At 40.1% G+C, this 25,196-nt stretch overlaps 1 protein-coding gene across 1 annotated transcript in view; it reads right to left on the bottom strand.

Annotated features, from left to right (window-relative positions):
* LOC140327537 (vomeronasal type-2 receptor 26-like) overlaps positions 1-25,196 on the bottom strand; it is a 30,857-nt gene that overhangs the window by 1,725 nt on the left and 3,936 nt on the right. Inside the window, exons 4-5 of the mRNA XM_072406926.1 lie at positions 9,655-10,058; positions 167-290 (exon numbers count right to left, since the gene is read on the bottom strand). Coding sequence (XP_072263027.1) covers positions 167-290; positions 9,655-10,058 — 528 coding nt within the window. The remainder of the gene's footprint in view (positions 1-166; positions 291-9,654; positions 10,059-25,196) is intronic.

Raw genomic sequence — 25,196 nt, 5'->3', positions numbered from 1 at the left:
AAATGTGTATATAAACACATCCAATTGTGTAGAATAAGTGCAGGGGAAGGGGGAGCTGGTATAAATCTTTAGTCTCTTCAGTTTACTTTCAATGCAGAATAAATAGTGCTCTTTAGTCTCCTGACTGACTAATAATACACAATTTAACACAATGATTAAACTCTACCAGATGTGTTGGATATCTCTCCTTTCGGACATATGACACACTCATAGCAGCATTTATAAATCGAAGATCCAAATTTTTTCCTGCTACCAGGAAAACAAGGTCGTGAGCACCGAGCTTCCGGAACCTGTAAAAAGTTATATACAGTATATTTATATATATATATTTATATATATATATATATATATATATATTGAAAAACAGACCATTATGTGTTTGTTATTTTCCCAATATGTCAATCAAAAGCAACTGTAATATAGTCAATAAAAAGAGAAGTAATCTGAAACTACTTTTTGCCCTGCACAAAGTAGATGTCCTAGTGGTATGCCAATTCTATATTGCTTTCATATAAAATCTTATGAGTGGTATAAAGTGAGCTTTAAATACTAAGAGTCTAAATCACTAAGAGTATGTAAATTTCTGACTTTAACTGAGATGTGTTCTCACTGTGCCAGCTCCACGAAAACTTACTATTCATGGGAACAGATGAATAAACTTCTGAGTATAATCCTGGAAGAATACTAGTTCCACAAGTACCCAAAAAGATCAGATTGTTCATAACTAATTACACTGACTCATCCACTACATCATCCTGGGCAATGAGCCATGTATGTGTGTATATGTATAATACACGCCATGAATTTGTCATTGGCAGTGTCCGTAGCCAGTTCTGATGTAAATGAAGATTAACCCATGCAATTTACAAAGCCTCAGTAGGGTATCTGTAATTTTGGAGCCAAGAGTCAGTAAATTTGTGTTGCTGTCAATTCTTATTGTTAATTCTTATTGCTGACATTGGAAACAGTTGGCATTGATTTACAATTCTGGGTGACATGATTGACAATAAATTACCTTTTGAAAAAATATTTTTTATAGTTTAAGGGTTTAATTATTTATCCAGAAAATGAAAGGATGTCAGCTACTTGGAATATATAAACAAAAACTGTAGGAGAACAGAAAATCAATGAAGTATCTTTCTCAATGGTCTTCTTATTTATTGCAACATTCACTCCATCTTTAAACACATTGATTATTAATAGCCAATATTGAATGTCTACCAATCAAATATGGCTTGGTGTCTGTACATCTACTTTCTTCAAGGGTGACATAATCCTCATTTCCTTTTCCTCCAAAAATAAGATAAATGTTTACAAAAGTGTTTGTGTTAGTTATGTCTTTATGCCTTCTGTGTACATTCTCTTCTAAACAAAAATATGTTTTTTTTTGGGACAAGTTACCCAGTTTAATTTTACTATTTTTTATCATAATCAGTTTTTTTAACAAATGTTAGAAAACTCTGCCTACTTTTACCTTACAGTTTAGTACAAGATAGTGACCATACTAAAGTCTGGGGATATAGGAACAAATTGCTCGGCGTTTGGGATGTATCTATGCTATAACTCATTGTTGCCCCAATCAGCCAGGCAGTAAGCAGTATTTAACTTATACATTTTAACAAACACATAAAAGCCTAGATAAGTTGCTCCCACCTTATTTGTATATTTCCAGGTAATGGCTTCATTGTTGATGTGTAGCTGCTTTTCGCCTGAAGCCCAGGGTGTAAAATTTCCCACATCCTTAGCCACCAATAACTCCCCTTCATTTACTAACTGTGTTATTTTGTAGTGATAAACAAATTCTCCAATGTCATTAAGGAATTGTACTGGCTCCTTTGACTTAATAAAAAACTTAGTAGCTAGTAGGTAATGCAGCTAGAAAATTGAAAAAAAAAAGAAAGTAAATAGAGTAAGAAAATTGAGTAGACAGAATGAGATTTGACAATGGGCAAGGCATGCTGAATGTAAACGGATCATCGACCATTTGGGGAAGAGGTTGGGCTCATAGTGATTGCTGAGTGAAAATTAGGCTTTGCAGGACTTATGGACGTATGGACAAGGGAAAAGGAAAAAAAAAAAAGTGGGGCTAATGGCAACAGAGCTGTGGTAAACCACTGCCGCAATATTGAAACCAGGCCCTTACAATAGGCTTGAGACCTTCCAGAAGAAAGGAGGCAGTAAACTTGTGTGACCCCTCTACTATCTATAAAGGATCCTCTGGAAACTGTTTTTACAAAAAAAGGAGGGGGAAGAAAGTATGTATCCCCTTTCCCTTTGGGAAAAAACAGACCCCTGTCTGCCCTCAGCAGTAGCAAGGCCAGCATTGGGGGAGAGGGCCTCTTTCCCACAATCTATCCCCAGAGTTGTGGAAGTCTGCAGGTGGGGGTTTTCCTAAAAAGGGCCCCAGATATCTGCCAACTCACCCTGGGGAAATAGTACAAGACCCCTTGTAGTACCTCTTACCCATTGCCCAAAGGGTAATAATCCCTAAAAAAAAATAATCCCTAGAAATAACTACATCCACACTATGGTTCTTTTTTTTAAATCAATGCTTTCCTTTTCAGGGTGTTTTGGAATGTGTAGTAACCCCCAGTTATAATAGATGATCCAAGGGCACGCAAGGCCAAACTACCCCACCCCTGGGAATATGGGGGTCATATAGAATACAGCAAGTGGCTTCATGGGACATCAGACTATCACTGGATGAAAGGAGGAGATACCAGCCATAGCAGGATGTATCTTTCTTAATGGGACATGACAGATCCCGTTGGATGGATGAATCATTGGGAAACACTACATTTAGAAAAGCTTTAAGGCTTAAGTAATCTGGTCAGCAGACTAGGATATCTGTCCAGCCTGTTGGCTGAAATAGCTAAGCTATGCTCTCTGTGTAATGTCTGCCGAATTTGCATCTGCCATTGACTTGGCATGGGACGCCCTAGCCTTCCTAACGCCCAAGATTCTCTTCCGATATCAGCCCGATTGTTGGACGAGAACCATCTGACATGTGTAAGTATCCTAAGGCATCCAGTAAAAGTATATACTGGCGCTTGACATGGATCTCATACTGGTACTGGACATTACTCTTGCATTCCTGCACTTATTTACTGTTTTTTCAAAAATGTTCAATACATTTTTTTAAATAAAAAATTGCATTGTAACATACTGACAAAAATGAACATCAAAACCCACAGAAGTGATGTGTCACTTTGTATAATATTCAAAATGCTAAGGTTTGCTATGTACTTACCTTATGTTTATAATTAGTATATTGCTTATCACCAGATTTTCCTTTAAGTAATAAATTCAGGTGGTGAAGTGCCTTAGCCAAGGCTTCTACAGCATAATAAATTCGTGGGGAGACTCCTTGATTGACAAGTTGGTCTATATTTGGAATTTTTTGACTGTGGCCCTTGTTTATTCTACATATATAATACTTCTCTCCCTTGTTGACAGACCAGCACTTTGCAATTGTTAAGAAATATTGAGAACCTGGTGAGTTATTTGTACTATTCATCGTTTCAATGCCATTAAAAAACAGTTCTCTGTCTGGGACAAATAAAGGGTATAGTTCTACAGCAAAACTTCCATCAAGTCTAGTGAATGGGAATAAATAAACTGAAGATTTGGAAATCCAAATAGGAGGAAAAATAATAGTTTTATCAGATATGGCTTGTTCAAAGGCTAAGAAAATTATATTAATATAGAAATAAGATCCACATACTACAACAATTTGAGAATTTGATTTTTGCATAGCATGAACAAGGTTTTTATGAGACTCCTCTGTCAATTTATCTCTAAGTGTGTCAATGCCAAGTGAAATTGTGTGCTCAATACAAATCCCATTAATACTCATGTACTTGGTTAAAATTTCTGTTTCCTTCTCTCCAGCATCATCATTTGTAGTGAGTATTCCTACCCATGTCCAGCCAAAATGTTTTAAAATCCTAATTACAACCAAATAATTGATGTGGTCATTCTGGACTGTTCGAAAAACATGCGGATAAAGACGCCTGTCAGTAAGAGAATAGTCTGTAGAACCATAACTGATCTGTGGAAAAGAAAAATTGTATGAATTGTTAAATCTATTATGCCATACTAACCAGCTATTGATAGATATATATCATTTTATATTTTTATGCATTCAACTACCACACTACCCACTTTCAGTACAATGCAAAGCCCAAATGCATATCACAAAATGTCTCTTTAAAGGGCTCACAATCTATTGCCTCTGCCACAGTTATAAATCATTGACATAATCTAAACCCAATCTGTGTGTGAAGACAATTAACTTACCTGTATGAGTTTGGGTTCTTTGCAGGTAGTGCCTAGGTCAAAATGTTAACCTGGCTGCAACACCAAGAAATAAGACTGACTGGGAACTGAACTCATCTCGGATCAGTGTATCCTAGCCCTAATAATTATAGTATATATTTTTTTTAATATTCATTTGCTTGAGGCTTAAGTGATGTGATATTAATAAACTATAGTACAGGTAGTCCCTGGGTTACATATAAGATAAGGACTGTAGGATTGTTCTTAAGTTGAATTTGTATGTCAGAACAGGTAAATTATTTTAATTATTATTTTAATGTAATTAGGAGAGGTGTTTCATTCAATATATTATAAGGCAGCGTGGTGTCAGTTACTGTACAAAATCCTCATTGTGAGTTAATCACAAACAAAGCAAAAAAAAAAGCAAAAAACTTCATTGAGTTTAGACATTTATTAACGTCTGGAGCAAGCTGTGATTTTATATGCAAACAGAAAACACTGCAGAGTTTGCCTTGGTCATTAAAGAGTTACAACCAAAAGATTTGATTTGCAAGTCATGCAAACTGCCCCCATTCCCCCATCAAGCCTTCATCCTGCACACAAGCAAGCAGGGAAGCCCCCTTCATATCTAGGAGTCGTCCATATGTTGGATGTCCGGAGACTACCTGTATCAACATCAAATGATTATTTACAGAGGTGTAAAGGGGATAAAGCTCACTATGCATGTCATTTATGCCTATATTATTTTTAATTGGCTTAGGAAAACTTAGAACTGGGGCATTTGCATAGTGAAAAAATATTTTTACCATAATTGTTGTTGGGGTCAGGGGGAGCAATGGAACATACAAAAAGTGAGAAGATCAAAAAAATGTCCATTTATGACAGGTAAAGCATGATTGATTTTTAAGCTGCCTGCCAAATTTTAGATTGTGTAAAAATTAACCGAATATAGTAATGTAACAAAAATTGCCATAGAGGTCAGGGGAACATGTCCCTAAAAATTTCCAAAAAGTGCATTTTTCGTAAACAAGTATGTTCTGTCTCTATTTTATCTTTGATTTAGGGTAAAACTGCCCCTCTGTCAAACATTAGCGGTGACAACACTATGTTCAAGAATATTACATTAATTAAAAATGTGGTGACCATATTTTCCATTATAAAATTAATTTTCAAACTATTTGAGGAAAAAAATGTTAACATTATGCATTTATAGTAAGTATATTGCGATGTTAGTTTTTTCATAAAGGACCTACCTGCGTATATCCATAAATCCCCAGTATTTGGGCCATTGGAATTGTAGTTACTGAAAAATGGTCACCAATGAAACCCAGCAGTTTGGCTTTTCCTAAACACGAGTAATTAGGAACTGTCTTCTGTGGCCCAGATAAAATTTGAAGAACATTTCTTACAGCCACTCTGGTTTGTAAAGTTGAATCAGTGATATGATATCCCAGTGTAATATTGGGTAAAATATCTGTGTCCTGGTTAATATTGTGTATAGCATGACGAAAAACCAATATATTTACCAATGACCGGAGATCGTCACTGCGGAGGCAAAGATAATTCTTTTACAGAAAAGTTATGTGATGGAACCTTTGTAGAGACCAAAGTGAAAAATCCCAACTCATCCAGTACAGCTCACTAGAATAAAACACTCACATATATTTGACTAAATATAAAAGCCGAACTTCAGGATACCAACTAAATATAAACACAAGGCTAAAATACATCTATTTGACCAGTCCTAAAATACTCAATTTTTTCCAGTCATTTCTGTATTCCAAATACTTCTGTAGGTGACACTTGGAGGCTGGCTTTAGTTGCTTTGTTAGTTGAAGCTTAACTCCAGGCAACTTTTATTTTAAACAGGACCCCAGAAATGTTATATCATATCTCCAGGTGCAAATTCATCCTATGAGCTTTTTTAGGATGGAACACATTAAAAAAGGGGGATTTATGTCCGGGGATTGATCGGTAACTACTAACTCAATAAGCAAACTTTTAGTTAAAACTTTAGTTTCACCAAGCATACTGCCCCTACTCCACCTCTACCTCATCTTTCTTCATGAACACTGTTTTTTCTTTGTGAACTACAGCATCCTTTGCTTGCACCTACAAAGCATCACTATTGTGCTGTTCAGGGAAAAGGCTCAAACTACTCTACTCTACTCTGCTTTATTGATTAAAGCCACACAGCATAACAGCTCCTGAGAACCCCACAGGCAGAAGCTAACTCTGACCTGACAAAGATAATAACAGCTGAGTAGTGCCAAACAAAGCAGGTGCAGTGGCTTTGGAAAAGGGATTTTCTTTCATGTCTATATCTAAGAAAATTCATGGGTTGAATAACAAAAGGTTATGTTAGTGGCATGTCTTTCGAACTCTAGTTATTGTCCATGAAGGAGGGAAAAGCCAATGGTCACCATTGCATTGCCATGACCCACATGGTGATGAATCTTTAGGGGTAGAAGGTTTGGACCACGTGATTGCCTTCATGTTGATTTGCTTACAAAATGACTATTTTGCACTGCTTCCTGTCTAAGAAATATACTGTAGAAAAAAGCAATTGCATCACCACCAACAGGGAACATATCCAATCAAAAAGGTTGCACACAATAGCATTCTGCAATCATTTTGATTACGAAATCAGTGGTGCAGGGCCACCTATAAACCCATGTGCTCCTGGTATAGCTTACTTCTCCTCCTTTAAACCCATTACCGTCCCCCGCCCCCCAAAAAAACCACATAAACCATATTTTTTAAATGACCCCCCCCCCCAAAGGGGGTTTGCTTTGAATCCTGAATATTTGAAGAAAACTGATTACAACTGAAATCCTGGTGTCATTTATTAAACAACACAAACTCATGGTCAGACAAAAGTAAAGAGCCCATCAAGTGTTTTACTAAAAGGTGTGAGACTGCAAATTATTCCTAGATGCTAATTTCCACGAAATAAAGAACACAGGATGGGCTTTTACTATAATAATTAGGATACTCCAGAAGACACAGAAGACACAAAAATGTAAAATTGGCCAGCACCAGAACAGTTTCAATTTGGGTAATAATCATAAGGGGTAAATGCCTAACATTATTTCACCAAAGAGGATAAGGGAGCACGATGAATGTGTTTGAGTGATATAATGTGAGGTGGCTTAGGTACACAGTGTTTTCCTGCAATTATTTTTAATTTGCTGTGAACAAAACCACCTCCAAAAACAAATGGCCAGTAACAGGTAAATGCTGTGCTTTGGACACCCCAAACTTAAAATGAAAAAGAAATGAAAAACCCTGAAATACCACTCCCTAAAACAAGAGTCTGAAAGGGACAGAGTAGGCTAAAAATAAGGACCTTAATGTTTTGAAATATAGTTTTACATAAACATTTCTGAAATTTGTGTTAAAAAAGTTTGACTTTGACTATTGACAGGACAAAGAAGTAAAAAGCTGACTGAAAAAAATTGAGGGACAATAATGTAATAATAATAAGAACAAAAACAGAACCAAGAGTTTTTGTCCTCAAAGAGCTAGCAATCTAAGTTTTATAAGACTTATGCTAAGTCTCCTTGTCAAACAGCCCCTCTGTAGACGTGGGCTCTGGGCTCAGGCAACCCATAACGTTTTTGAATAAACGTGAAACGAATGAAAATGGAAATCTCCTAATGATATAATTTTTCTAATATATTGAAGAGGTTGTAGTGACATTGTAAATAACATTTCCCCTGATATCTGAATTTTTGACATGACTCAGCATTACAGACAATTTTTTAACACTAACTTTTAATTTTATTTTTATATTTACCAGATGCTGGGTCATGTGAGTTATGTGTACTTAGTGTTCTGATGTCCAAACTTCCCCTTCATGGGATCATTCACACTTTTTAATCATTAATATTTACTCAACTATATACAGAATGTAAAATTGAACTTGTAAAGCATAGAAAGTTACTGTGTAAATTAGTATAGAAGTTCAAAATGTTACTTACTCCTTAGAATAGGAATCTTTCACATAATTCCTTTCTGACTTTATATCTGCAGTACCTGAAATGATAGTGAACACTCCACCAATAATAAAGTCACCGTCTTGAAAAAAACCAAATTCATCATTTCCTTCTTTTAACCTAAGGTCACAGACCGGTGTTAAACACTGATTGTTGTGTGTGCAACATGTCATCCAGAGGACAATCCAACAGAAATGATATTCATATGCAAATGATGCAGCTGTAGATTTAATTTTTTTATACATGGAGAATTAAAAGCAAGAAAAAACAAAGGAAAAAAGTTTACCTTATTAAGAAAAATTATTCCTTTGCAGTTAAAGGATTCTGTGATATGAAACTTCAAATGAGTCTGTTGCATGTTCATAGTATGTGGCAATGCTTCTATCTCAGTTCTTTCCAGAGTTTTTATACTGTTCAGTGTCATCAAAATCTCATTTTCTTGAATGTAGTTACGTCAGCCTAAATCTATATTAGGCTTTTTTACGCTTTTAAACCAACTGCTCAAAGTTATAAATGTGCAAGTTGTTGATAACAGTAACACAGAAATTATTTATAAGGTATATATATATAATCTTGTCCTTAGCAGGTCTTAAAATTAGGTAAGTACAGTCACACATTGACAACTACACACAACAAAGTTAAGTACACCCTTACAAATTCCATGGAAATTAGGGGGGTAAGTAGCAATCTGGAGATGGTAATCAAGTGCACTTTAATATTTGGTCATCAGAAAGTGTGTGTGCTGGAGCATTTGGGTTTGTGTTTACACAAAAGACAAGGAAAGATATCACAATGAGCTTTGATGAAACAATTGTTGTTGCCCATCAATCTAGGAATAGTTATACGGCCATTTTTAAATGATTCAAAGTCCACCATTCTACAGGGAAAAAAATTATCTACAAGTGGAAAACATTCATGACAGTTGCAGGGATGAATGTCCCCAGAATTTCACCCCAGGGCAAGACCTTGCAATGCTCAAAGAAATTGCAAAAAAAACAAAAAACAAAACAAAAGTTACCTCTCAGATTTCATGCATTCTGTGTGTGTTGATTTATCATATTAACTTCTGTTGTGTCATCACCAATAGCGACCTGGTCTGATATCTATTTTGCCTGAACCAACATATGATAAACCAACACACACAGAATGCATGAAAGCACACTGTTACACAGAGGCTTTTACCAGGCAATGGGGAAATGATCTGCTTAAATGGGCAGAATGCCCAATCACCTTGCGCCACCTGCCACTGATTGGGTGGACAACTATACGGAATTCCCTGCAGCCGATTGTCCACAGGAAATTCAAACTAAACATGTCCCGCACAGCGGTGCATCAACCGACTGCCTTGCCCCCAGGGGGGTACAAGAGTCGCGCGCACATCTTCCAACAGCACCCCTGGAACGTCCGTGTCCCTGTCTATGTCCTCAGGGATGCTGGGGATGCCGCCTGGTCGAACAGTGCTGAGACGCGCTGTGAGCAGGGCAGCAACGGCATCCTCCTCACTGCCTGCGAACCCCAGGGACCCCACAGGCTCACTGGACAGGTAAGTACCATACATTACCCACCCCTTCAGGAAGGGCCTCATCTCTGGGTGATTTTGGTGAAACTCCGACACAAGTTCCTCCACATGTACGCAGTAGGCCGGCACCCAGCACTTCACTTCTGGTCCAAAACCCTTCCAATCAATGAGATATTGCAGGGAGTTACGCACCTTACGACAGTCTGAGATTCTCTCTGTCTCGTATTTGGGTGTTACCTGCACCTCAAATGGATGAGGAGATTCTGAAAGGAGACAAGAGTCGTCAGCAGATTTTAATAAAGAAACATGGAAGGTGTCTACCCCTCTCAAGGAACATGAAAGCCTAAACCTATAAGTTACTCTATTTATTCTCTGATATGGGCAATGGACCAATAAACGTGGGTGCTAACTTGGTTGAGGGTTGGCGGAGAGGAATATTGCAGGTAGACACTAGTGTTGGTCGAATAGCTCACTATTCGATTCAACCACTATTCGGTCAAATGATGCATAATCATTCAGGTGATCGACCGTCGAATTCGAACTCCATTAAAGTCAATGAGGGAAAAATTTGGGTTGTTTTTCGGGACTGTGTAGAGTTTCTACAGCCTATAAATATATTTAAAAAGACATGTCAAGACTCCCCCAGCTCTGCACAACACTGTACAAAATATATTTAAAAAGACATGTCAAGACTCCCCCAGCTCTGCACAACACTGTACAAATAAAAAAAAAAAAAAAAAGGAAGTCTTTTTTCTGTTGCTGGCAAGGCCATTTTATGGGGCAGTCAAGGGAACATGCCGGATTTTATACGCCTGCCCACTGCCCAGTACCCAGCTCTAGATGCCAGACTAGACTCAAGCTCAACTGGGTGTTCTTTCCCCGCTGATTCCGCCAAGCCCGTTCCCTTTTTATGTGGTTTCGCTACATAGTAGGTAGGGACAGATTGGAATCTCGTTCATCCATTCATGTCTCCAATAGCTACAGCTTCGACACTGTCCATATAGGTGATCGCCTCAACCTCTAATGCCCTTCTTGCTCCTCATGCTGTTACTGCTGCCACCTGCCCAGTACCCAGCTCTAGATGCCAGTTACCAATGCTGTCCGTGCTCTGTCTCAGAGCCCACCGCCTCCTCTTCCTGCTGTTCCTGCTGCACGCCCCAGGCTTAATCAATATGAGCCATCAGGATGAAGGTATACTCCCAATGAGCCAGCTGATTTGAGTGGGTGGCATCTTTTACCCTGGAGCGCAGCTCGAAGCGTAAGTGGAAGTGCATGTCAATCACATCCAATTGGTGCAAATCTGCACCAATCTGTGGCGCTGTAGAAATTCCCTTCTATGATGTCCCAGCGCACATTAGGAATTGGGTACTCTAGCACTTCACCAGCTTTGAATCCAACAGAAATGGACAAGTTGCATATCACCAGATATTTGGGGCTCAGCATTCCAGTGAGCCGAATAAACAGGTGGTCCAGGTTGGTTTTGCACATTTGCAGTGATTGCTCATGATACCTGATAACATCCTATATACACGAGTTGATGATGACAACTTCAGGCTGAGGTCCATGCTCAAAGTTGGCCAGAATGCTTTCTATGTACTCTGAAGAGACCCGGGTCGGGAAAGTTGGTGGTCAGTTCTGTAATGACGCACTTGGCGGTATATTATAGCTTTGTGCATTTCACCCAGAGATCCCTCAACGTGTTGTTTGCAAATGACATCTCACCCTTCCCTTTCAGCTGCTTCTCAGTCCGAAAGTAATCATTCTGCAGTATTTTCACAAGATGCTTGTTGACGGATCTTTGAATGGAGTCTCCCAGAACGGCCACATACTTGTTGTGGAGAAGTCTCCGGACGGCTGCTGAGGTCAATAACTTCATGGCTCAATGTGGTCATCCAGGACCTCTCAGTTCCTGTTAAATATACCGCTGTCTCCCATCTCATCCCCCCAACATATACAGAGGGACGGCTGTCCCACTTCCCAGTTCTGGGGTAACATACACAAAAATTCAGTCCGATAAAGCGTAGTACCGATGGATGAAGCAGAAGATTTGGCCTTCTACATTCAATCACCAATTTCAGATTACACACTTCAGGGTATCATTAAAGATGCACTACACCTAGCTACTAATGCCTCCCACACTCCGTCTCAGGGCCTGCTATCAAGTGAAAGCACATGAAAGGAAACAGTTCTTGGCAGAATCAGTGGGGAATGAAAATCCTGTTGAGCTTGAGTCTAGTCTGGCATCTAGAGTTGGGTACTGGACAGTGGGCAGGCAGCAGAAGTAATAGCAGTAGGAGTAGGCAGTGGGCCCTAAGTAGTGTGGATGGCATTGTTAACTGGCATCTAAAGATGGGTACTGGGAGGAGGAGGCGGTAGGCCCTGAGACGGAGCAAAGACGGCATTAGTGGTTGAGGCCATCACTTCATATGGACAGTGTAGAAGCTTTAGCTACTGGGGACATTGCTGTGTAGGGGACTGCCTTTTCCTATCTGCTAGCTGTAACTTTGTAAAATGCGACATGGACAGCATTGTTAACTGGCATCTACAGCTGGGCACTGGGTCTTGGGCAGGCAGCAGTAACAGCAGGAGGAAGAGGTGGTGGGCTCTAGAACAAAGTGTGGACGGAATTAGTAACTGGCATCTAGAGTAGGGTACTGGGCAGGCAGCAGCATCAGTGAAAGCAGGAGGAGGAAGCGGTGGGCCCTGAGAAGTGTGGATGGCATTGTTAACTGGCATCTAAAGCTGGATACTGGGAGGAGGAGGAAGTGGGCCCTGAGACGGAGCAAGGACGGCATTAGTGGTTGAGGCCATCACCTATATGGACAGTGTAGAAGCTGTAGCTATTGGAGACATTGCTTTGTATGGGACTGCCTTTTCCTATCTGCTAGCTGTAGCTTTCTAAAATGCGGCATGGAGAGAACTGTTAACTGGCATCTACAGCTGGGTACTGGGCAGGCGGCAGCAGTAAAAGCAGGGGAAAGAGGTGGTGGGCTCTGGAACAAAGTGTGGACGGCATTAGTAACTGGCATCTAGAGTAGGGTAATGGGCAGGTGGCAGCATCAGTAACAGCAGAAGAAGGAGGCAGTGGGCCCTGAGACGAAGTTTGGACAGCATTAGTAACTGGCATCTAGAGTTACGTACTGGGCAGACTGCAGCATCAGTGAGAGCAGGAGAAGGAGGCGGTGGACCCTGAGAAGTGTGGATGGCATTGTTAAACGGAATCCTGAGCTGGGTACTGGGAGGAGGAGGAAGTGGGCCCTGATATGGAGCAAGGACGGCTTTAGTGGTTGAGGCCATCACCTATATGGACAGATATGGACCTATGGGTAGAAGCTGTAGCTAGTGGAGACATTGCTTTGTAAGGGGTTGAATTTTCCTATCTGCTAGCTGTACCTTTCTAAAATGCGGCATGGACAGCCTTGTTAACTGGCATCTACAGCTGGGTACTGGGTACTGGGTGGGGGGCAGCAGTAACAGCAGGAGGAAGAGGTGGTGGGCTCTGGAACAAAGTGTGGACGGCATTAGTACTCTGGCATCTACAGCTTGGTACTGGGCAGGTGGCAGCATCAGTAACAGCAGGAGGAGGAGGCGGTAGGCTCTGAGATGGAGTGTGGATGGCATTAGTATCTGGCATCTAGAGTTTTGTACTGAGCAGGCAGCAGCATCATTTACAGCAGGAGGAGGAGGAGGCGGTGGGCTCTGAGACGGAGTGAGGACGGCATTATTATCTGGCATCTAGAGTTTGGTACTGAGCAGGCGGCAGCATCATTTACAGCAGAAGGAGGAGGCGCTGGGCTCTGAGACGGAGTGTGGACGGCATTAGTTACTGGCATCTAGAGTTGGGTACTGGGCAGCAGCAGTAACAGCATGAGGAGGAGGCATTTAGCACTGAGACGAAGTGTGGACGACATTAGTATTTGGCATCTAGAGTTGGGTACTAGGCAGGCAGGAGCAGTAACATTATGATTCAAAGGTGGTGGGCAGGCGGTGGGCTCTGAGACAGAGTGTGGACGACATTAGTATCTGGCATCTAAAGTTTTGTACTGGGCAGGCAGCAGCATCATTTACAGCAGGAAGAGGAGGAGGCGGTGGGCTCTGAGACAGAGTGTGGACAGCATTAGTACCTGGCATCTAAAGTCAGGTACTGGGCAGGCATCATTTACAGCAGGAGGAGGAGGCGGTGGGCTTTGAGACAGAATGTGGATGGCATAAGTATCTGGCATCTACAGTCGGGTACTGGGCAGGTGGCAGCATCAGTTACAGCAAGAGGAGGAGGAGGAGGCGGTGGGCTCTGAGATGGAGTGTGGACGGCATTAGTATCTGGCATCTATAGTCAGGTACTGGGCTGGCAGCAGCATCATTTACAGCAGGAAGAGGAGGAGGCGATGGGCACTGAGACAGAGTGTGGACGGTATTAGTATCTGGCATCTACATTCAGGTACTGGGCAGGCGGCAGCATCATTTACAGCAGGAGGAGGAGGCGGTGAGCTTTGAGACAGAATGTGGTGGACGACATTAGTAGCTGGCATCTAGAGTTCGGTAATGGGCAGGCGGCAGCATCATTTACTGCAGGAGGAGGAGGAGGCAGTGGGCTTTGAGACAGAATGTGGATGGCATTAGTATCTGGCATCTACAGTCGGGTACTGGGCAGGTGGCAGCATCAGTTACAGCAAGAGGAGGAGAAGGATGTGGTGGGCTCTAAGACGGAGTGTGGACGACATTAGTATCTGGCATCTAGAGTTAGGTACTGGGCAGGCAGCAGCATCATTTACAGTAGAAGGAGGAGGAGGTGGTGGGCTCTGAGACGGCGTGTGGACGGCATTTTTATCTGGCATCTACAGTCGGGTACTGGGCAGGTGGCAGCATCAGTTACAGCAAGAGGAGGAGGAGGAGGCAGTGGGCTCTGAGACAGAGTGTGGACCGCATTAGTATCTGGCATCTAAAGTCAGGTACTGGGCAGGCGGCAGCATCATTTACAGCAGGAGGAGGAGGCGGTGGGCTTTGAGACAGAATGTGGATGGCATTAGTATCTGGCATCTACAGTCGGGTACTGGGCAGGTGGCAGCATCAGTTACAGCAAGAGGATGAGAAGGATGTGGTGGGCTCTAAGACGGAGTGTGGACGACATTAGTATCTGGCATCTAGAGTTAGGTACTGGGCAGGCGGCAGCATCATTTACATCAGGAGGAGGAGGCGGTGGGCTCTGAGACGGAGTGTGGACGACATTAGTATCTGGCAAATAAAGTTGAGTACTTGGCAGGCGGCAGCATCATTTACAGCAGGAGGAGGAGGATATGGTGAGCTCCGAGACAAAGTGTGTACGGCATTAGTATCTTGCATCTAGAGTTGGGTACTGGGAAGGCGTCAGCAGTAACATGCAGTAGGAAGCGGTGGGCCCTGTGACGGAGTGTGGACCGCATTGGAGGTTGAGGCCATAACCTCTATGGACAGTGTAGAAGCTGTAGCTAATTGAGAATGGATGAATGGATTAACGAAAATCACACTTTCCATACCTACTATCTAGTGAAACCACATAAACAGGGAACGAACTTGGTGGAATACGCGGGGAAATTCATAAATTTTTTATCATTTGTGAATATCTAGCAAGTGCTATCAGTTTAATATCTGTATTTTTTTCACATAAATACATACATTTTTATGGGTTTTATGATACATACCAGGTGCTATCAGAATGACATATCTGTATTTTTTGGAGAAAAATATATAATTTTTTATGGCCTTTTGGAAAGATACCAACTACCAAGTGCTATCAGAATTAAATATCTGTATTGTAATACAGCATTTTTATGGATTTAGAGATATATAGCAAAGTGGGATCAGAACCTTTTGTCTGTATTTTCTGTAGAGAAATATAGAATTTTTTATGGTCTTTTGGATCGATACCAAGTGCTATCAGAATTAAATATCTAGATTTTTGGTAGAGAAATATAGAACTTTTTTATGGCTTTGGAGATATATAGCAAAGTGGGATCAGAATGAAATATCTCTATTTTCTGGAGAGAAATACTGAATTTTTTATGGGTTTTAGGATAGATACCAAGTGCTATCATAATAAAATATCTGTTTTTTTTACAGAAATACAGACATTTTTAGTTTTTTTGTGATAGATTGCAAGAGGTATCCTAAATTAGACCTCTTGTAATTTAACAGAAAAGCCAGAAAAATTTCTATATTTATCCATAAAAAATACAGATGTTTCATTCTGATAGCACTTAGTATCTATCCAAAAACCCATAAAATGTTCTTTACTTCTATAAAAAAAAATACAGATATTGAATTCTAATCCCACTTGCTATTTATCTAAATAGCCATACAAATAAAAATATCTGTATTTTTTGAAGAGAAATACATACATTTTTATGGCTTTTTTGATAAATAGCATATTGTAGCCTGAATTAAATATCTGTATTTTTTTAATAAAAATTTTGCTGTTTATTTTGATAGATAGCAAGTGGTATCAGAATGAAATATCTGTATTTTTTTACAGAAATACATACATTTTTCTGTTTATTTTGATAGATAGCAAGTGGTATCAGAATGAAATATCTGTATTTTTTTACAGAAATACATACATTTTTTCTGTTAAATTTGATAGATTGCAAGAGTTATCATAATTTATAATTTATATATCATAATTTAAATGTATTTATGTAAAAAAATACAGATATTTAATTCCCTTGGAGGCGGAACACATGGAACACAAATAAATCGTCCATTTCCTTGGCTGAGGACAACTTGGGTAGTGGTATGAAGTGGGCTTGTTTCCCCATGACCCATGACCCAGACTACTGAAAACCCAGAGGACCATGGGAGGTCGTGATAAAATACATAGGTATGTGGGTCCATGGAGACTGGTTACATCTCTCAGCACTTGGTGGCCCCCAGGACTTGTTGTACAAGGGATGGTGTCAGGCTGGCAGCTGACAACGAGCCAACAAATACAGAGTACCGAATAATCAGGAAATCCAGAAACAAGCCGAAGTCAAAACACAGGAAATCAGTCCACCAAGCAAGGTACAAAGGGAAAGGCAAAAGCAAATTCGGGGTCTCAAGCAAAGGTCTGTCCAGGCAGAGTTCAAATGGAATGTCAGAACAGGCAAAGGTCGGGAACAAAGAAACTCTCAAAATCACAGGTAAGCCCAGCAGGCGCTATAACAGGCACTGGTGACTTGGAGCAGAGATGCTTTAAAGTGCCAGCAGCCAAAAGCAATGCAGGATAGAGTCAGGAGCTGATCAGCCTCTACAATCCGCTTCAGCTGTGCGCAGCCCAACAATGCATGCTGGGGATGCGAAAAATACATCAGGTTGCACAACTAAAGGGATGCATAGGCTGCTGCTATCTTAGTTCTCCTGGCTGCTGCAAATGACATTGCTGGAGAGAACAAACAGGGCTTTATACTGCGATGATGCACAACATGGAGTCGCCGGACAGAGCATTTCCTAACAATCACTGTGACAAAGCAGTCCAACTCATTACACTAAGCTTCCTGCTAGGCCCTTTAGCATCCCTAATTATTATAGGAGGTTCTTGGACATGCACGCATTAGAACATGGAAGCGTTGAAGTTGCATAGTTGCATATTTAGAAACTGGAGGTCCTACTAGATGTAGAGGATAGAGGAACCAAAAATATTTGAGGATGCACAATTAGAACACAGAGGTCTTTGAAGGTGCATAGTTTGAACATGGAGGTCTTGGAGAGGTGCATAGTTTGAACATAGAGGTCTTGGGGATGTAAAGTTAGAACATGAGGTCTGGGGTGTCTATAGTTAGACCATGGACTGTGTAGGGTTAGAAATTGAAAGTTCTGGGGAAGCTAAGTTATCCATATAGATATAGATAACTTGGAGGCATTGGGGCATACATAATCAGAACACAGACATCTTGGAGAATACATTGTTTGAAAAAGCAGGTCCTTGGGCAGCTAGAATGCCCTGAGGGTGTATAGGTAAAACCTGTAAGTTCCAAGGCACATCTTTAAGATACAGAAAGTCTTCAGGGTTACATGGCTATAAAAAGAGAATTGTGGGAAGTGTCTAGTTAGGATATGTTGATCTTTGGTCTTGCATCATTAATACATGAGATCCTGAGTTGTGGATAGTTAGAAGTTAGATTTAAAATTAAAATTAGAAATTTAGGATACAAATTTTCTGGGGCTTTCATAATTAAGTGTGAGGATCCTGAGGCATGGAAAGTTGTGGAACATGGGTATTTATAACAATTCCACAGTTCCAAAACAAGAAAAATTCCTGGAGCATGCATTGTTAGAACACAGATATCTTGACAGGTGCACAATTAGGAGATGGAGATCCTAGATTGTGCATATTTAGTACACTTTAGTGCACATTTAGTACAGTGGTTCTGTAATGTTCATATAAAAATAGGATTCAAGCAAGAAATTCATTTAAGTTGGTAAATACAACTGTAGAGAGATATAGAAGTAAGTCTTAGTGGAGAATTACATGTTACAAGTGTGAACATCACATGATGTGAAATATTAAGAAGCAAGAAAATTTCTTACAAATTGCTCAAGCTATGTGCCTCATTCCAAGAAAGCATATATGTTTATTAAATTCTGAAAAAAAATTTGGACTTTTAGAGGCAAATGAAACACTTTTCTGACAAGGGTGGAAATGTTGTATGGACGTTTCTCAGTACAAGTAAATGTGTTTGAAAATCTTAATGAATCAAGAATGGTATTAGCCAATAACATCTAGCAAAATAAATGAATTTAAAAGTGAATTTGACTACAACATTTTACAAGGCTTAAATAAAGGGATAATAAATAAGAACATTTTTTCAAACTTGACTACCCATCTTCTTCTGTCTTTTAAAACCCTCTTTATTTCCGACCACTACATATCTCCTCTTCTATTGGGTGTTACTTCCCCCACCTCCTAGATTGTAAGATCTTCAGGGCAGGGTCCTCTCCTCCTCCTGTGTCACTATCTGTATCTGTCCATCATCTGCAACCCCTATTTAATTAACAGCACTAATTAATATGTGGGCGCTATATAAATATTCTTTATTATTATTAATAATAAAAATAACCATTTTATGCTCTTAAAAAGTGCACAAAAGTTTAATGAACTCTCTAGGCTTCCAATAATCTCTGGGATTAGAAAGCATATTGACCAGCGCTAGCCACTATATAGACAAAAGATTATGACAATTTGTATATACTATGAATATATATATATATATATATATATACTCTTATTCTTGAAAAATACTCCTGAAATATTAAAAGTGATCTAAGTTTGACTATACCAAAAGGGGTACTACTAGTTGAAACTGATATTGAAGCCCTCTATTTAAGTATTCCCCAAGCAAAAAGGATTGGGAGTGGTTCGGAGGTTCTTGAAGGAGAGGGACCTGGAAAAATGAGTTTATCCTGTTAATTTTACAATATATATTTACAAGGAATACCTTTACTTTTGATGACCAGATCTACCTCCAGGTACAGGGTATGGCAATGGGGAACCAAATGTGCCCCTAACCTTGCCAACCTGTACCTGGGGAGTTGGGAAAATGATTTGTTTTCCAATAATGTACTGTCGATCTACTTTCACCACATGAAATGGCTTTCCCTAAAGAAAGTTAAAAGCCATTTCCTAAATCAGCGAACAAAAGAGAGTAACCCCTTAACAGGTACATTCCCATGCAGTAAATGCAACCACTGCACCATTGCATTTAAAGAAACTCAGATAAATTTCATATTTCTGATACTGATCAAAACAAGAAATAAGTCAAATTGAGTGGTAAATTGCTGTGGACAAAAACTGTGGAAGGTATTACGTTGGGAAAACAAAAAGACAATTCTGAAAAAGAATATACAAACTTCTTTACAACAAGTGGAAGAATATTAACTCCTCTTAGTCATCATATGAGGATGTACCACAAATTTAATCTGGAAGAAATAAGATTTGTTGCTCTGGAAAGGGTTTATCGTGATTCCAGAGGCAGGGATTTGGACAAAAAATTATTACAAAAAGAAACAAAATGGATATTTAGCTTAGAAGCAACAAACTTTCCAGGATTGAGTTTATTAGTTTTAAATCCTTCCTGTAGATTTGCTACTTGTTAAAGAAGGAATATTAGTCATTTACTCGCTATGTTTTTTCCATATTTGCATTATTTTTATTTATAATAAATTGGGTATGTGTTTTTTTCCCCTCTTCATTAAATAAATTGTTATCAACATTTTTTGATAGTAAATTTGACATTAATTAGGACAATTTGAATTGTAAAATCTTTCCCTGGTAATTGCGTATCCTCAATAATCTCAGTAATCTGCTTTTAAATTTCCTGCCCAGCCATGCCCCCCCGGCAGACCGGCGTCCCGGCTTTAAAAGAGGACCATTTGATCGCCGCTGGAGCACGGGACAAAGGTAAGGGGGGCTTCTAAAGTTACCCCGAGTGTGACTCAGGATTACTGCATTTTGCATGTAAAAGCCACCTGAGTCACACTCGGGATTGCTGCTAGGGGGGTTAAATGCAGATTTTAGAAAAAAAAAATGTTTGGTGGTTCTTGACTATGGATTCAGAAACTTGCAAAATGAAGTCTGAATGATTCACAGGCCTCTGACTATTTTTTTTGTACAGAACGTAGGCATTTAATTTGCTGTTTCCTCATCGCTGGGTAGAATGTCATGGCTTGGTCAGCTCTGTCCACACCTCCCATGGTGTTGTTGTAGTCAATCACCACCTGTGGCTTCATCACTTCTTTCCCACGTTTTGTGTGTACCAGCACGGTGGAGGCATCATGGACAGTACTCATCAGGCACACATCTTTCTTGTCACGCCATCTCAGGGCTATCATTTTGCCTTTCTGCCAGGCAACAATTTCTCCTGTCTTCAGCTTCCCTTTTGCAAACAGTGCTGGCAGATTGCGCCGGTTAGCCCTAACGGTTCCATAGGCATCTGTTCTGTGTTGCAGAAGGAACTCATCAAGCTCAGGAGAGGTATAGAAATTGTCATTTGTGACACAATAGCCCTGACCGAGCAATGGCTCTATGAAAGATAGCACTGAAGATGTTGCCAATCCATAATGGCTGTATCTGGGGTTAAACTGTGTCCCTTTTCCAGTGTACAGTACTGTATTCCAGATGTAGCCAGATGTGGATTCGCACAGCATATAGGTCTTCAAGCCAAATCGTGCCCTCTTTGACGCAATGTACTGCACCCAGCTGAGCCTCCCCTTGTAAGCCATTAGACTTTCGTCAATGCTGACATCTCTTTCTGGCACATAGGTTTGCTGGAAATTTTGTAGAATCATCTAAGACACTTCCCAAAATTTTTCTTGAGTTTTGGTGCAAGGTGGGTAGTCTCATCTAATTCTTCATTGTTTGCGAAGTGCAGGTATTTCATGATGAGGGAAAAGCGGTATTCTGGCATGACTTTGCCAAAGAATGGAGTGGCAATCATTTTGTTCTTGGACCAGTACCACTTCTGCACAGGTTTGCCCACAACTCCCTGCAGGATCACCAAGCCCACAAAACAGCCAAATTTCATCCTTGGTCACAGGTTCCCACCTTCTGCTTCTTGCAAACCTCAGGTGTGGATATGTTCTTTTATAGTATGAAGGTTGCAAGTAAAATGTTAGCAAACACAGAGCAGCATAAATGTTTATATAAAAAAAATAGCAAAAAATTTCAAAAACTTAGCAAACACAGAATAGCATACAGGTTGGCATAAAAAATGTAAAATGTTAGCAAAGAGCATAACAAAATTGAAAAGTTAGCACAGAGCAGCATACATGTTGGCATAAAAAAAAATTTGCAAACAATTTTAAAAAATTAGCAAACACAGAGCAGCTTACCTGTTTGTCTCCGCAACAATTTTTTCAATAACTTCATTGGTCAAAAACAACTTCAGGTATGCCAGGGGGTCGTTGCATTCAACCTCAATTTTCATCCCAGGTGAACAGGTAAATGGAAATGTTGGCGGTGCTGCCTGGTCTGCATCAAGGTCAATAGGGCACCATGTGCGCACAGCACTGACCTCAGGTTCAGAATTGTCCAGGTCAACTTCACTTATCATCACAATCAATATTCAACAATCCGTTAAAACTCCTGGCTGACTCACCAATAGCATTTGAAAGAGTACATAGGGCTTTGCGACCAAGAAGCAGGGAGAGTGACCCTCCTAGAGATTTTATTTGCTGCTTACTAAGTTTCTCACCAAAAAGAAGAAATCATGAGACAAGTACGTGCCAGAGATCACATCTGCTTAAACGATGTAGATGTTCAACTATATCAAGACCTATCAGCCGTCACCCTTCAGCAACGCAGAGCTCTACGGCCTCTTCCCTCTATACTGAGGGACCGTCGTATCCAATCATACAGGTGTAGATTCCCTTTTGGCCTCTCAGCTACTCTAGATGGGAGAACGTACTATCTACGCACACCTGATAATCTTCCCATGTTCTTGCAACATCTTCGTTTGCCCTAGATGGATTTAACAGATTGGCATGTAGAACTGAACTTACCCAGGCAAAGATCTACGCCTCCGGACAAGATCTTCCTCAAGCAGCAAATAGATGGAGACGCAGTCCAAGAAGAAATAGAAGGCGCTAGTACCACCTTCTGATGCTTTTCCCACTTCCTATCATCTCTGAAGGCATCTTGAACTCTGCCTTAGTGGCTCCCATTAGGAGTATTTGATAACAGTTTTTTTTGTTTTGTTTTTGCTTACCTTATTTATTTTTTTTGCACAGATTTTGAATGAGCCCTCAACTATCCAATCTTAACAAATATTCCCACAGATTCTGAACAGACTTCGATTTAGTAAAATGGTTAACTAACTTTTAAGTGATGATTTTTCTAGATCATGGTCATGTCAGGCCATTCTTAAAACTGTGGAGACTAAAACAATGGGTGTTGGTGGTGGTCTTAGTAGATAAATGTTCTCAGAGAACTAAGTGCCAACCCTTAGTAAGTAAAGTATCTAATAATATGAAGAAAGGTGAGAAAAACAGAGTTTTTGGCACAAAAACTGTATTGGTATACAATGAAATAATGATACAAAACAAAGACAGGTTCAACATATGCCAATTAAAGCATTTGCAGATGACATCCTTCTTACCTTGACAAACTCTGAATCATCCCTACCAGCACTGCTACTGACTTTGGATAATTTCCAGTCTCTCTCTCATTTCAAAATGAACTACATGAAATCCTCAGCCTTAATCATCTCACTTCCCCCACAGGTTGTTACAGACTGCCAAGCTATGTTCCCATTGCTATGGAAAAATAAATAATTCACATATCTTGGTATCCAATTGGCAACATTCATACTCTTCAATTTAAATTTTGTCCCTCTCCTTACCAAGATCTCGTCAGATTTGAAAAAATAGAATAAATCTGCTTTTTTGCGGTTTGAGAGAGCTGCCATCCTTAAATGAATATTTTACAGAGACTCTTATACCTGATGCAAACAATACTGAATAATTTACCAGATTCTTTTTTTAGATCCCTATCTACAATCTTTCAGACCTTTTTAAGGGGTCAAAAACCTCAGAGAATTTCATTCCTCCATCTAGTGGCAGTGAAACACAGAGGAGGAATAGGACTCCTAGATGTCTGCAAGTACTATTGGGCCTGTTATCTCACTAGGATAAATGATTGGCAGGCTAGCGCACAATCAAAAGACTGGATAGCCCTAGAACAAATATATTCCGCCGCTCCTTTGGGCTTTAAGCTACGTACACACTTCCAATTATTATCGTTGGAAAACCAACGACGAACGATCCTGCACGATATCTACGAACGATCGTATAGCACCGATCCTGCACATAGAGATAACGACACGATCAATCGTAGATATTGTACACACAATAGATACGATCGTTTGAGCGATAGAGGAACTATGTGCACGACAGGAAAGTGAACGAACGTTCGTTCATTACGCATGCTCAGACCATGGACGATCAACGAACGATCGTACACACGAACGATGTTCAACGATCGTCGTCCAATCCGATCCGCCGGTCCGGTCGTTCGTTTCCAATGACTTTCCTCGTTCGTCGGCGTTGTTGGTTACTTTTTTTACGAACGATTTTTGCCCAATTGATCGTTCGTTGTTCGTTCGTTTTGAACGATAAAAATTGGAAGTGTGTACGCACCTTAATCCTATGGCTCCAGAGAAGTAAAATGCATGTAAAACTTTTAGCCAACCCCTTTATAGGTGCTTCACTAAGGATTTTTTTAACTGTAGTCCGCAAATTATTTAACATCAGTACCAGGCCCGCTTACCCTAGTCTGGTCCAATCCAGCCTTCCCACTGGGTTTATCTGAAAATTTTCTGAAACATTGGTGTAATGAATGACAAATAACAGCCAGACACTTCTTTGAAGGTGAAAGTTACGCAATAGGCAATCGCTATTGGCAGAAAATGAAGAAACCCCAATGCCTTGGTTGACTTACTTACAACTAAGACATTTTTTATCTACCTTCGATATGAAAGACCCATGCTCTAGACAGCTCACCCTCTTCGAGAAACTGTCTGTAGCCACAGGCCCACTAAGACATACGATTTCGGCTATATGTAGGATCCTCCCCAATCCCCCTGAAAACCTTTTGGATCGTTTTCATAAACAATGGGAATCAGACTTAAACCAGACTTTTACAGATGAGAAATGGGAAGATATCAATGTATTAACAGTAAAAGGATAGCAAAATGTAAACATCCAGGAGAATAACTATAAGATATGTACAGGATGGTACAGAGTACCCCACACTCTACGCAAGCAGTCTTCTGACTATGATGGCAGCTGTTGGGGGTGTGGAGCAGAGGATGGCACATTTCTACATATGTGGTGGAATTGTCCACGTATCCAATATTTCTTGTCCAAGATATTGGACTTGATTCCAATAATCACAGGGGAAAAAAACCCCATCTCTCCGGCACAGATTTTGATACATCATACTCATAGCCCATCACACAAATACAAGAAAACTCTTCTGTTTCACGCTTGCCAAAATACTGATCCCGAGGTTCTGGAAATCGACTAAAATTCCCACTGTAAAGGACAGGTTGAATAATATAATATAATATAATATAATATAATATAATATAATATAATTGCAAATAACATATTAGCAGAGATGAAGGAATTTATTTACTCCTCTCGAGACAATAGGGCCAGATATTACACTACATGGGCTGGTGGAACTTTCCAGCATCTGTAGAGTTTCAAACTCTTTGCCATGACAGGCAATACAAGTCCAGTCTGACGGGAGAGTCCCTATTCTTTCATATCTTCCTTCTTTTTCTCTTCTTTCTTCTCCCTTCTAATCTTTCTTAGTCTTAACATTTATCCCGTTAGCAGATACTCCAATACATTACTATGCTAACATAATAGAAGTGAAAGTACAGCTG

Source organism: Pyxicephalus adspersus, chromosome 3 (genome assembly GCF_032062135.1).
Source record: "Pyxicephalus adspersus chromosome 3, UCB_Pads_2.0, whole genome shotgun sequence".
Classification (NCBI taxonomy): Eukaryota; Metazoa; Chordata; class Amphibia; order Anura; family Pyxicephalidae; genus Pyxicephalus; species Pyxicephalus adspersus.
This window is presented reverse-complemented; position numbering and strand designations above follow the sequence as displayed.